The 13,336-nt window shown below is 37.2% G+C and overlaps 1 protein-coding gene across 1 annotated transcript in view; it reads left to right on the top strand.

Annotated features, from left to right (window-relative positions):
* The first annotated feature begins 398 nt into the window (after nt 1-398).
* Nucleotides 399-13,336, top strand: part of LOC149530482 (calcium-dependent protein kinase SK5-like) — a 60,481-nt gene continuing 47,543 nt past the window's right edge. The window contains exons 1-4 of the mRNA XM_089809898.1: nt 399-1,475; nt 5,654-5,797; nt 6,156-6,308; nt 6,533-6,648. Of these exons, the coding sequence (XP_089666024.1) occupies nt 728-1,475; nt 5,654-5,797; nt 6,156-6,308; nt 6,533-6,648 (1,161 nt within the window). The 5' untranslated portion in view covers nt 399-727. The remainder of the gene's footprint in view (nt 1,476-5,653; nt 5,798-6,155; nt 6,309-6,532; nt 6,649-13,336) is intronic.

The raw sequence follows: 13,336 nt of genomic DNA, 5'->3' as shown, positions 1-13,336 counted from the left end.
CTAATTTATATATACAAATTTCTTATAAGAACACATTGCACCTCCGACCAATGTCCTAGGCTTATCTTATGAAGTGGTTTCCTTATATAGGTAGATCTATATTTTGTATGAATTAGCACAACTTCCTTATGGGTTGACCCAAAAGTTCCCTCCGGCCAATGTCCTACGCTTATCTTATGAAGTGGTTTCCTTACATAGGTAGATCTATATTTTGTATGAGTTAGCACAACCTCCTTATGGGTTGACCCAAAAGTTCCTAATTCAATATTTATGAAAAAGAAAACGAAAAAAAAGTCTCCCTAAATGCACGCAACGGGCACGGGCACGGGCACGGGAACGGGAACGGGAACGATGAACAAGTCTTACACAAATACGCCACACATCGCTGCAAAGATCCGTATACTCATAATTATTGCACGCAATAAGACTAAGTGCTTCTGCACAAGTCCCACATCTTCACATCCAGCCCAAAATTGGACGCAGGAAGGGAGAAGCCCCTCACGCTCTGAGCTCATATACTTCACAAGCTACTGACGATCGCCGGATTTTATTTATCAGGTCAATGTTAGGAGGTCTTGACAGCAAGAGATATCTATTGGTGGTCTAATCATGTACTATTATTCTCTAGCATAGATGTCTCGGTCAATGTACAATCCTGTTTTTTTCTGCTAATAGTGGCACCCACAGCCGGAAGTCCTGCTGAAAATGATAAGAAGCATCTCGGCAAATGGGAAATTCATGTGTAGGAGCAGCTTTGAATAGCAGAAGCCGTTTTCTCAACAACATTGCCGAATCAGTTCCAACTCAGTATTGGAAAACAGGAGACGCAGGTCCCCAAGTGCAAGAAAGTCCCGCGAGCAATCCGAAAGAGGTGCCCACGACTGTCAGCATTCCAGATCGGGCAGACCCAGTTGCTAAAGAATCTCCGAAAATGAAACGGTTTGGTGATGGTGCACCCTCTCTCACATCCTCTGTTTTAATGCACAAGACTGAGAACCTCAGAGATCTTTACAGCTTGGGCAGAAAACTTGGTCAAGGTCAATTTGGTATCACTTATTTGTGTATCGAAAAAGGGACTAATAAAGAGTATGCTTGCAAATCCATTGCAAAGAGGAAGCTTTTGTCCATTGAGGATGTGGAGGATGTGAGGAGGGAGATTCAGATAATGCACCATTTGTCTGGGCATCCCAATGTGGTGACCATTAAGGGCGCCTATGAAGATGTGGCATCTATTCATCTGGTCATGGAGTTGTGTGCTGGTGGGGAGCTGTTTGACAGGATCATTGCCAGGGGGCATTACAGTGAGAGGAAGGCTGCCGAGCTTAGCAGGACCATCGTCGGTGTGGTGGAAGCGTGTCATTCTTTGAACGTTATGCATAGAGATTTGAAGCCTGAAAATTTCTTGCTTGCTAGTACAGATGAGGACGCCGCCCTCAAGGCTACTGATTTTGGCCTGTCCGTCTTCTTCAAGCCAGGTTGGTCGGATGGGTGTTTTCCTTTTCATTTTCTTCTTCGTTGTTTGCATTTTCTACCTGCAATTTTTTAGTAATAGTCCATGCTTCCATATTACCGTTTTGTTTTCTTCGAGCGGACTTATGAGTTGTGTGTCCCCGTTATTGTTAGGGCATAACATTGCCGCATGTCCATAGGGAATATGGCAAGACTTACCGTGTTTAGATGATTTTTTACCGTTTTAATGGTAGTACAGCATTTCATTTTATACCAGAAATCGGTCTGAGCTATTCCTTTTTCTTATCAATCGAAGTGCAGTTTTTCACTATAGCTGAGAGTCTCGGTGACTTGTCATACTAACGTTTTAGAATTGAGGGCATGCCTGCGGAGATCAGTGACATATTTAAAATAAGTCTGATTCCTGTGGTGATCAGGTTTTTGATCGAGTTAAGTTGCTGTTCTATCATCGGACCATGGCCTGACAGACTTATCTTTAATATTGTAGCAATCTATCTGTTAGAGATGCTGGAATCGTCAAAGTTATCTTCTTCATGCATGTGACCTTGACACGAATAAAAATACACGGAAAGTTCAGGAGCAACGAATCTTCTGATAAGATTCATTCAACAGATAGATGGAATATTTTTAGTTTATTTTTGATAATTTAGTGAGGGATCTATAATGGCCCTTGCTCAAGAACAAAAAGATAGTTACAAAATATGATCATGACCGTAATAAAAGGCTACAAGATTAAACAACCAGGCCAAAATCCATCACTACCAGGTCAAAACTGGCAAAATAATGTCCCCAAAGCAGGTCACAGCTGAGACGCCAGCAGCTTATTCATAAACATCCTAGTTCCTTATGACTTTGTCTGAGTCCATGCTTCAAGCGTCCAAGTCAATAACTGCCACTTTTTCTCGGTCACTCTTTATCATCTTTGGGAGAAACTCCCACACAGGCAGAGGCAAGGGCTCTGAGTTTCACCACGTGAAATGCCTCCTAAAGTTTTTTCCCCTCTGCAGGGGACCTTCCTCCACCCTAGATAGCAGAGTGAAAGGACTTGAAACCTCTACACACACACGATAATGGGTTTATAAGATTATCTACCAACGTGCATAAATCCAGACAAAATTCAATCATAATTTCCTTTTTCACCAAACACACATCCCTCATTTAATTTGTAGATTTCATACCTTGTGGCTTGATCAGTGGCTTGTCCAAATCCTCAACAGTCAGCTCCATAGCTGCAAACTGGGAAGGAAGACTTGTCGAAAAATAGCTATAGATTCATTCTTTTCATTTAAAAATAAGATTTAATGACTTACATTGGGGAGATCAAGTTTACTTTGGCAAACTTGCTCATTTAACAATAAATAAATTGACATCACAAGCGGTTTAAGCTGTCAAAAGTCAAAACGATAATGGCAGTATTTTTCCATTGTGTGATCTTATATGATGTAGCTGCCATTTATGATGGTTTCTCTCCTCTAACCCTGTCTCTTGGCTGAGCTGTCTGTAGAATTTTCCTGGTAATTGTTGGGTAGTTAGTTGTTTAAGCTGTGTGAGTCTGAAGGGTGCGTCGGTAAAGCATAACATTCTTTGCACGATCTTCAAGCACCCGGAATATGATTTTTTTGTATTTCTGAATTTGTCACTGTAATATTTTTAGTTGAGAATAAAGAGAAGTTAATATAGGTGCTTGTATGATTCTCTGTTCTTTTATTGTCTAGTTTTATCTTGTGTTTGCTCTTTATCTGCATGAACAGAGCAGTTTCCCTCACAGCCTCATAAGTGTCAGCATGAGAATTGAGCTTGGAGTTTGGAAAATAATACTAACATGACGAAACCTCTAACAAAGTTATAGAAGTTTGTGAAGGCAGTGATACTACTCATATACATTATAGATTGTGTTGAATCGTCCATTTAAGGGATTGCTTCCCATCCTTTAATTAAATAGATGCATCAATGTTTGTTATAGCAACCATTAAAAAATATACCTATTCACTATTGAAATTAGTATTATTAGCCAAAAAGATGGCATGTGATTATCTTACCGTATAAATGACATGGAGATGCGCATCATCTAATTGGTAGAGACCATAAAAATCTTCTTTTGTTCTACCCAACCGACATTTTCTAATTTTTTTTAGATATATAGACACCTCAACATTTTTGGGAGTTTTTCCTGTATAAATGATTATTGCAGCTTATCTGGCTTTGATACCATGTTAGAAATTAGAATCTTAGGTTGCTGATCATTACAAATAAAATACAAAATAAATGAAATGACAATTACAAGATGTGCAGATTCAACAAATTACACAATATGTACTTGGGAAAATTCTTTTGAGTAGAAAATCCCATAAAGCATCATTTCAATAATTAATACACTTTGATAATTGTCTATATAAATAGATTCTGGTGATAACACTTAATATTTCCTCTTGTGCATTGTGATAGAATTTACTATTAATCACCGAATTTCCTCACCTTCTCAATAAAAGAGAACCTAATGTTAATTTCAGATCCCCTATATCTGCCCATTTTGTTGCTTTGTAGATGTTTGTGAGTGGTAGGTTGTAATTGCTGTTCTAGTGGTTCCTTTTTTGGGGCTTGTATGCCTTAAATGTTAAAGGCATAGAACAAATTAAAGTGGAAAAAAAATAGTTATGAAAGGGGTGATAGCTATCAAAATAAGGGAAAGAGGTTTCTTCAGAACCTACCACGAGTGAAGAGCCAAAAGAACCCAAGAAGTTCAACTCCAAAGAAAGGGGAGGCTTTGAAGATAGAGGATAAGGATGATTGCCTTCTACAATGGAAGTCCTTGTAGTATCTTATTTGTGATGATGCCCATAAGGCCATAGATTACCCTCAAACCCCAAAAGGATGATGGTAGCCCAAGAAGAAAAAAAAAACCCATGGTTAGAAGTGTTAGTAAGTATGGTCCACACCTTACAACTGAGAGGTTGGGGGGTGAATCAGTTGTGTGTGATAACTAAAAACTTTTTGAACTGTTCACGAAGCACGAATATAACAATGCATAACAATAAGAAAGCCAACACCATAACACAAGGATTTTTGTTCTCGAGGAAAATCATGTTATGGGAAAAACCCCAGTGGGCATGATATCCACAAGATCATGCACTAATATTAAAACATCCCTTTTAGAGGATTTGATCCTGTTAGGGGTTGATACAATGCATTTAGTACATCTGTGCCTATTAAATGACTAAACCCTTGTTAAAAGGTTCCCAACCCTGTTAGAAGTTGATGAGAATAAAAGACTCACCATTAGAGCACACTGCTCAAAGGGTGAAGGTTAAAGCCACTTTCAAGACACTCACTGTTTGATAGAGTAAAGGTTAAAGCCACCTTTGTTGAACTGGCTGATTGATAACTCGATTGCCTTTAGATTTCCAAAGAAGTACACTAGGAATGATAACAGATTCCTCTCATACCTCGACTCAAAGCATCTGACAATCCTTCAGCTCTGCTTCGATATACAACATCAAGGCTCACATACATAATCTCATTCCCATGCATTACAAATGAGGAAATAACTTTCCTTTATACAAGTTACAACCAAGTAATTAGGTCGGCTTGTTAGGACTCCTCCAATGCACACTTAAATGATCAAACCCATGCTAAGGTGTACACGCCTTCTTAAGCAAATATGATTAAATGTTCTTAGTGATGCAATGAAAGCTGTCTTGAGTTAAGTTCTTTGAAAAGAGTTATTCTAATAAGATTCTAATTAGTAAATAACCTGACCGAGAATCAAATTCCCTTACTGAACAATGTTCTCCATGATAGAAAATTTTGAGATGTCAGTAAAAAATAAAAAAATGTTGATTTCAGTCTATTTAAAACAAGCAAACAGATACCCCAGGTCAGTATGATTTGGATTATAATCCAGCTCATGTAATTTGAAGTTTAAGAGAAAGATAAGAGGAATAGTTTAGAGCTGCAATATGATTAAATGTTCTTGGTGATGCAATGAAAGCTGTCTTGAGTTAAGTTCTTTGAAAAGAGTTATTCTAATAAGATTCTGACATTGCAGTAAGGGATCTAAAAACAGCTCTCATTCATGTTCATCACCGGTTGATGATTAATAAAAGTTTACATTTGGTTTGTCTATGTATAAGCACTGTTTTTGATTTTCAAATTTTGTCACTAACTGGAATGGTGTGCTTTGCAGGTGAAAAATTTAGTGATGTAGTTGGTAGTCCTTACTATGTAGCTCCTGAGGTACTTTGTAAGAATTATGGTCTTGAAGCTGATGTTTGGAGTGCTGGAGTAATTCTGTATATTCTACTTAGTGGAGTTCCACCATTTTGGGCAGGTAATTTTTGTTGACCGTTTATGAAAAGCTTTTAAAATGAACTGTGTAGAAATTTGTACCTCTTATTATATATCATACTTCAACTTGTGGTACAATAAACTTGATAACTAGTCTTAATGATATATCGGACATTAATATTTGCTGCAACAAACTCCATCCCTATCCTCTCTAGATATAAAATTCTCCACACAGTTTTATCCAAGCCTTTCAAACACAACTGTATTGGACTGTGAAAGCTTATTGTTTCTGAAAGTTTAATGAAAGTATATTGAACATCTGTTGTTGTGAGTTAATACAGAGATAACAAGTTTTGAGAAAAATTATTGTTTTCTGATATAAGTTCTCATCACACTTTCAGAATCAGAGCAAGGCATTTTTGAGCAGGTTTTAGAGGGTGAAATTGATTTCAAATCAGAACCATGGCCTCACATTTCAGAGAGTGCAAAGGACTTAATTAGAAAGATGCTTGATAGAAATCCCAAGAAACGACCATCAGCTCATGAAGTACTCTGTGAGTATTTTCTTCCCTAACAACTGCATTGTCTAGAAGGAACTATTGTGAATTGAAGAAGAGATTCATGATGTGAGGAAGATTTCTTGTTTTTAATTTTTGTTTTGCGCAGAGATCAAATTGTAGTAATACTGATGTCAGTGACCTCTGAGGGAAAAATTGGAAGCAGAAATGTACTAATTGTCCCTTCTTCTACTAATGTTGGAATTTTTTTTATGAGACAGGCCACCCCTGGATTCGAGATGAAGGGGTTGCTCCTGACAAACCTCTTGATTCTGCAGTTCTATCAAGGTTGAAGCAATTTTCAGCAATGAATAAGATTAAGAAGATGGCTCTTCGTGTAAGTTCATGCTATGATTGCTTTAAGGATTTTGAACTATTTTCTTTACAGGGGCATCCATTTTTCTCTCTTTGCTTGTACCTCACAAATAATCATTTATTAAAAAAATATTAACTGCGAACTGCTTGGATTGAGCAATTATCCCACATTCATCCCATCAGAGGGCAGGTGGGCAGTTTAGAAAGTTTACACACACCACAAGCTTTGTTAATTGTGAAAGAGGCGCACGGATGAGAAACCTGAAATATTATAGTTTTTTACACTAGCTATCCTCTCTAATCTATTGCTCTAGCTTAATCTCTTTATAATAAATGATATTTTAGAGTATGGCTAGACTGAATTGCATGTAAGGTTCTAAAATCAATTGTCCTTGAGGAAAGCAAGTTGATCGTGCAGTCATCGGCTTGATGTATGTGTAGCATCCATACTTCACTTTGGAAATGTTTCTTTTCTAATAAAATGTTGCACTTAATGAATAAGTTTACTTAGGACCATGTAAAGCTTGGACGGAGCCTAAGGGGTTAAGTTTTATAATCAAATGATGATATTTGTGTTTTCCACAGTGGTCCAACATAATTTTGTTACAAATCCACAATGTCTGCTTGATTATGGAAACTTTTTATTAGTTGTTTAAAGCTTCTTTTAAATGTAAACTTTTCTAGCATTTGGAAATGATGCCCAGGAATCAGGATAACACCCACAAATTTGCGGGCCATCAATTTTAACCCTTAAGCTATCAAATCACATGCCTGCAAACCAATTACTACCACATCCAGTATGTTGGATGCACTTGAAATAAAATAATTATTAATTACAGTTTTATAGTATCACATTTTAGATTTATCAAATTAATTATTATTCTGTTCAACAATGTAACCATAAGTTGTGATGAACCCATAAAGGTGAGGCCACCTAGCCTAGACAGCAGTGCTGGCTGCCAACTGTGAAATTTAGTCTCCCAGAGAAATAAGGAAAAGATGAGATTTTGGTCAGTTGTGCAGTCTTATCTTACATAGGAAGAAAATAATCAAATTTCAGCCTTAAATCTTTTAGGAAGAACTACCGACTTCTTGAAGAAACCCAATTTTGTCTTGTAGTGACAGTTGTTTCCTAGATTGAAACTCCAGTTCACTACCAACCAAATAATCTTGTCTTCTTGCAGAAAATGAGTTTTTTGTTTTGTCTTGTCTTGTTTTATACCTTCTACCGTCTCCTAGAAAGGGCCAAATCAGATTGTTTACTTGCCTTGCACGACAAGTTAATAAGCTACCTCAAGTAGGTATTTATAGAGGACTCTACCATGTTTTTTGATTATGAAGAACATTGGTTTTTGGCCTTTGAGCACGTTGGATCTTGGCACGAAACTCCCAAGTGATATGTTTAATGTGTAAGATTAAATTACTGCCATTAAAAGATTCTATCAGTGCTGAATACGTATTTATTCCTGAATTTGCAGCTGCTTATATCAAACTGGTTTGTTGATGCTCTAAATCCGCGTAAGTACTATTAAATATCTGAATGATATATAAGCAATTTGGAGATTCTCGCAGTGACATTGTCCTCTCCTAAATCTATATTGTGCAATCAGTTTGTCTCTTTTAATTTTATAGTTGAAGAAAAACAGAGATTCATATCATAGAGACCTTGAGTTCTTTACCTTGGTATCAGAGCCTCACCCTTGCCAGATATGGGTTTGTTTTATGAGCGACAGGGAGCAGCAATACCATCAGAGAGAAAAAGAAGGGTTCCGCCATGGGTAACGGTGACGAAGAAGCAAAGGCCTTCTTTAAACATTCTAAAGCTCTGCTACTTGGTTTTTTGAAGACTCTAAAGGAAGTTGCCCAATTGTTGAGAGGGTTTAAACAAATTTAGGATGGTGGAAATTCAGCCAATGAGAAGGGTGAAAGGAAGTGTTGCTAACAAAGAGAAGTCTGACATTTAGGGTGAAGAAAGTAGTTTCAATGAATCAAGGCCGTCCATGGAAGTGAGAAGATTTCAGCCAGAACATTTAGGGAAAGTTTTTTTGACAAACGAAGAGGTCGAGGCAGGACAACCAGACAAGACCGAGGAAAGGACTGCCTCTTAGCAGAACATAATATGTTGAATGAGACAGTTAAGAATAACTTGTCTTACACTGAGTATTGTGGTCTGAAATCCAAAGGTAGACAAAGGAGGGAGTATATTGAAAGAAAAGACATTCAACATCACTTGGGTTAGATAACTCTACCTAGTTTTGACAGAACAAGTTGCACCACAACAAGATCATGGTTACAAAAGTTGGATACTTATTTCACATTAAACCCAATGATGGAATAGCTCACGAGTGGTGGTACCATGGACTTGTAACTTAAGGACATGATTCGATCTCCACCATAGAAGAGTTCAGTCAGGCTGGTTGAAAGATTCGACAAAACTGACCTCAAAGTTCATTTTCATAACTTAGCCCTCTTAAAGCAAAAATGTAGAGTAGATGATTATGTATTAGAATTTGAGTAACTCACAGTAATAGTGCCTGATGTGCTAGAAATGATGCTGGTAGTACTCTTTGCAGAATGATTAGCTGAACCACTAAAAGGGTTGCTAAAAGCCTTAAACCTGACAAAATTTCCAGAGGCCATTGAAATAGCCTTCAAACTAGAGGATTCAGTGGTCAAGGGTACTTTTAGCAATAAGAAATTAGCCCTACCCATACAATTCAAGAAAACTTTTTAGAGAAGTCTAATGCCTCCCAGAATGTCTCCAACAAGGTCCAACCAAACGGAAGCTAGTAGAAATGAGATGAGATGACAAAAGCTATGTTTTACATGCAATGAACCATGCTAACCAGGGCATCAATGCTCAGCTAAAAGGCAAATACATTTTGTTGCAGTAATTTCCAATGATGAAATAGAAAGTGGAGGGGCTGATGTTGTAGATGAATCAGACATATTATAGTGCATTTGTGTAAAAGACATTTTTAAGGGGCAACAAGTTATCATCCTCATTAACAGTGGAGCTACCTACAATTATGTAAATAAGGAAGTAGTAAGGACATTTAATTTGAAAACAATTCCAATTTAAGGCTTTGAAGTGAAGGTAGCTAGTGGAACTACTCTTTCCTATACTCAGAAGGTTCCCCAAATGGAGTTGTCTATGGGGAGAATATAAATTGAAGGATGAATTTTATGTAATTGGCATGGATATGGAAGTAGTTCTGGGCTGTCAATTTGCATGCAACTGATAAATATGAGATTAGCCATCGGAAGTTTGAGATGACTTTCCTACAAAATGAGAGAAAGATAGTTATGCAAGGAATCTCCAACAAAACTATTATGGAATATCGGCCAAAAGAATGGAACACCGAAAAGAATGGAGTGGGGTTTAACCATAAGAAATAATTAGGCCGGGCATTAGAATGGCTTATTATCAATGCAAAAGACACCAAAAAAGAAAGTGCTAACATCATGCAGATTCAAATTATTTTGGAAAAAAAAAAAAAAAATCTTTAAAGATATACCCCCCCGATTACCACCTGACATGGGTTTCTAGTATATCATTGAACTTTGAGGAGTGGGCAAAACCAGTGATGATCACTCCATATTCGCCATCCAAAGGATTACAAGAAAGAAATTGAAAAGGCAATCAAAGAATTACTCAACATGGGGCAAATGAGACCTAGTTCCAGCCCTTTTGCATCTTTTGTAGTGCTGGTCAAGAAGAAAGCTGGGACTATGAGAATGTGCATTGACTACATTCCTCTCAATAAGAAGACTATAAAGAATCACTACCCAATGCCTCACATTGATGAATCACTTGATGAATTACGTGGAGCTAACTTCTCCAAAATTGTTTAGCATTCAGGATACCACCAGAGCAAAGTTTGGGATGAAGATGTACACAAGACAATGTTCTTGTGTCATTATGGGCACTATGAGTTCTTGCTAATGCCCTTTGGCTTAACAAATGTCCTGACAACTTTTCAATCTTGTATGAATCAGTTATTTATTCAGCAGTCAAGGAAATTTGATCTTGTCTTTTTTGATGACATATTGGTTTATAGAAAATCTTGGGAGGGTTATAAAAAACACTTGGATAAAGTATTGGAAATTTTAGAGCAGCAGTCCTTTAAAGCATCCAAGTGTGAGTTTGGGTTACAAGAAATTATATATTTAGGCTTCAAGATCGGCAAACATGGAGTAAGTGTTGATGATGAGAAGAACAAAGCTATTCAAGAATGGCCTAGACCAAACAATATGACACAATTGAGAGGATTTGTTGGACTGTGCGGTTACTACCGGAGATTCGTTAGTGGATTTTGACAAATTGGCACCACCCTTAACAAATCTGACCAAGAAAGGAGCATTTATATAGATAAAATCAGCTCAACAAGTTTTCGATAAGCTTAAGGAGGTAATGAGTTTGTGCCCCGTCTTAGCAATTCCAGATTTTTATTCCCTTTTGTTTTAGAATGGATGCATCTGGAGAGAGAATAGGGGTTGTTCTGATGCAAAATAAACACCCTATAGCTTTTGACAATGGAAAGCTTAAGGAGGCTGAACGTAAATTATCTATCAATGATAAGGAAATGCTAGCGATAATGCATGCCTTGACCAAATTCAAACTATATTTAGTTTGCAACAACTTTGTTATAAGAACTGATCATATTAGCTTAAAGTATTTCCTTAATCGGCGAGAATTGAATGACAAACATCAAAAGTGGATCAGCAAAATCCAAGCTCATGATTTTGATATTGAGTATGTGAAAGGAAACATACAATATTGTGGCAGTATATCTCATGCTTGAATCTAAAATGAAGGAAAAAATCTTGAAGGCATGCCTTGACCCACCATTGGCCGACCACCCATGTTCCTACATAACATATAAACAGGTATAGGAGCATTTCTCATGGAAAGGATTAAAGAAGGATGCGATGCAACTTATAAGAGAATGTAAGAAATGTTAATAGAACAAAGTCGAGCATGTCTTTCCAACAAGCTTATTGCAACCTCTACCTATCCCCAGTCAAAAAATGGGTAAGTATATCTATGGATTTTATTACCGGTTTACTAAAGGCTCAAGGCAACAATTGTTTGTATGTGGTGGTGGATAGACTCACCAAGTATGCACATTTCTATGCTATATCAATAGACTTTAAGGCACCACAAGTAGCTGGTCTTTTCTTCAGGGAGGTATTTAGGCTACAAGGATTACCAAAAACAATTGTGAGTGGTAGAGACAATAGGTTTCTCAGCTTGTCTTGGTAAGAGTTATTTCACATAACAAAGACAAAGTTAACCCCCAATACCAATTATCATCTGCATTTGAATGAGCAATTACAATTAGTGAACACGTGGATTCAAGGTTATCTACCATATAATGTAACAGGTCAACAAACATATTGGGTTAGAGGGCTACATCTTGGGAAATATTGCTACAATACAGCTCATCAAATGCCAATTGAGATGTCCCCTTTAAAGCATTGTACAACTATGATGCAACTTCCTTTACAGATCTGATTCTGAGCGATATTAGAGTACCTGGTGCTATGGATTTGATTCAACAAAGCAAGGATAATCTGGAAGCCCTCAAAGAGAACTTGCAGCAAGCCCAAAGTCAAAAGATGTATGCAGATAGACATCAAACAAAAAGAGCATTTGAAGAGGTACTTCAGTGTTTCTTAGGTTACAACTCTTTAAGCAATCATCTATCAAGGGAAGTGAAAAAGAGAAGCTTAAAACACACTTCTATGGTCCTCATCGGTTGATTAAAAAACTGGGATAGGTTGAGTTAGAATTACCCTCCGACAACAAGATCCACAATACTTTCCATGTTTCATGCTAAATTGTTTTTTCTCAAACAACAAATCAAATCGTTCAAGGAACTCCCTTCGCTGGATTATGAAGGGAAATGGACCCTGAACCTGAATCTGTTCTAGATGTAAGGAAAAGAGATCACACAACAAAGCTATTCCAAAATACTTAATCAAATGGGGACTACCACCAGAAGATGGAATTTGGGAAGGTATTAAAATCTTTGTATACCCTAACTTGAAATTGCTTGAGGTCAAGCAATTAGGGACAAAAGGATTGTGATGAACCCATAAAGGTGAGGCCACCTAGGCTAGACATCAGTGCTGGTTGCCAATTGTGAAATTTCGTCTCCTTGCAGTAAAATCAGGGAAAGCTCAGATTGTGGTCAGTCGTGCAGTCTTATCTTGTGTAGGAAGAAAATAATAAAATTTAGCCTTGAAACTTCTAGTAAGAACTGCCGACTTCTTGAAGAACCTTAGTTTTCTCTAGTAGTGTGTCCTAGAAGGAAACTCCAGTTCGCTTCCAACTGTGGAATTTTGTCTTCTTGCAGAACATCAAATTTATTTTTGTCTTGTGATTTTTAATACCTCTTACCTCCTTCTAGAAAGGGGCCAAATCAGATTGTTTAGCCTTGCATGAAAAGTTAATAAACTACCCCAAATAGGTATTTAAAGGGGACTGTACCATGTTTTCTGATGATGCTGAATATTGATTTTTTTTGCCTTTGAGCATGGAAATTCCCAAGCTATCTGTTTAAACTGTAAGATTAAATTACTGCTAATAAAAGATTCTGTCAGTTGTGTATAGGTTCCTAAATTTGCAGCTGATCAAACTGGTTTGTTGATGCACTTAATCTGTGTAAGCACTATTAAATATCTGAATGGTCTATAAGCAATTT

Source organism: Cupressus sempervirens, chromosome 11 (assembly GCF_028749045.1).
Source record: "Cupressus sempervirens isolate cs-2001-9-10 chromosome 11, ASM2874904v1, whole genome shotgun sequence".
In the NCBI taxonomy this organism is placed as follows: domain Eukaryota; kingdom Viridiplantae; phylum Streptophyta; class Pinopsida; order Cupressales; family Cupressaceae; genus Cupressus; species Cupressus sempervirens.
The sequence above is the reverse complement of the archived record's forward strand: the minus strand, read 5'-3'. Positions and strand labels throughout refer to the sequence as shown.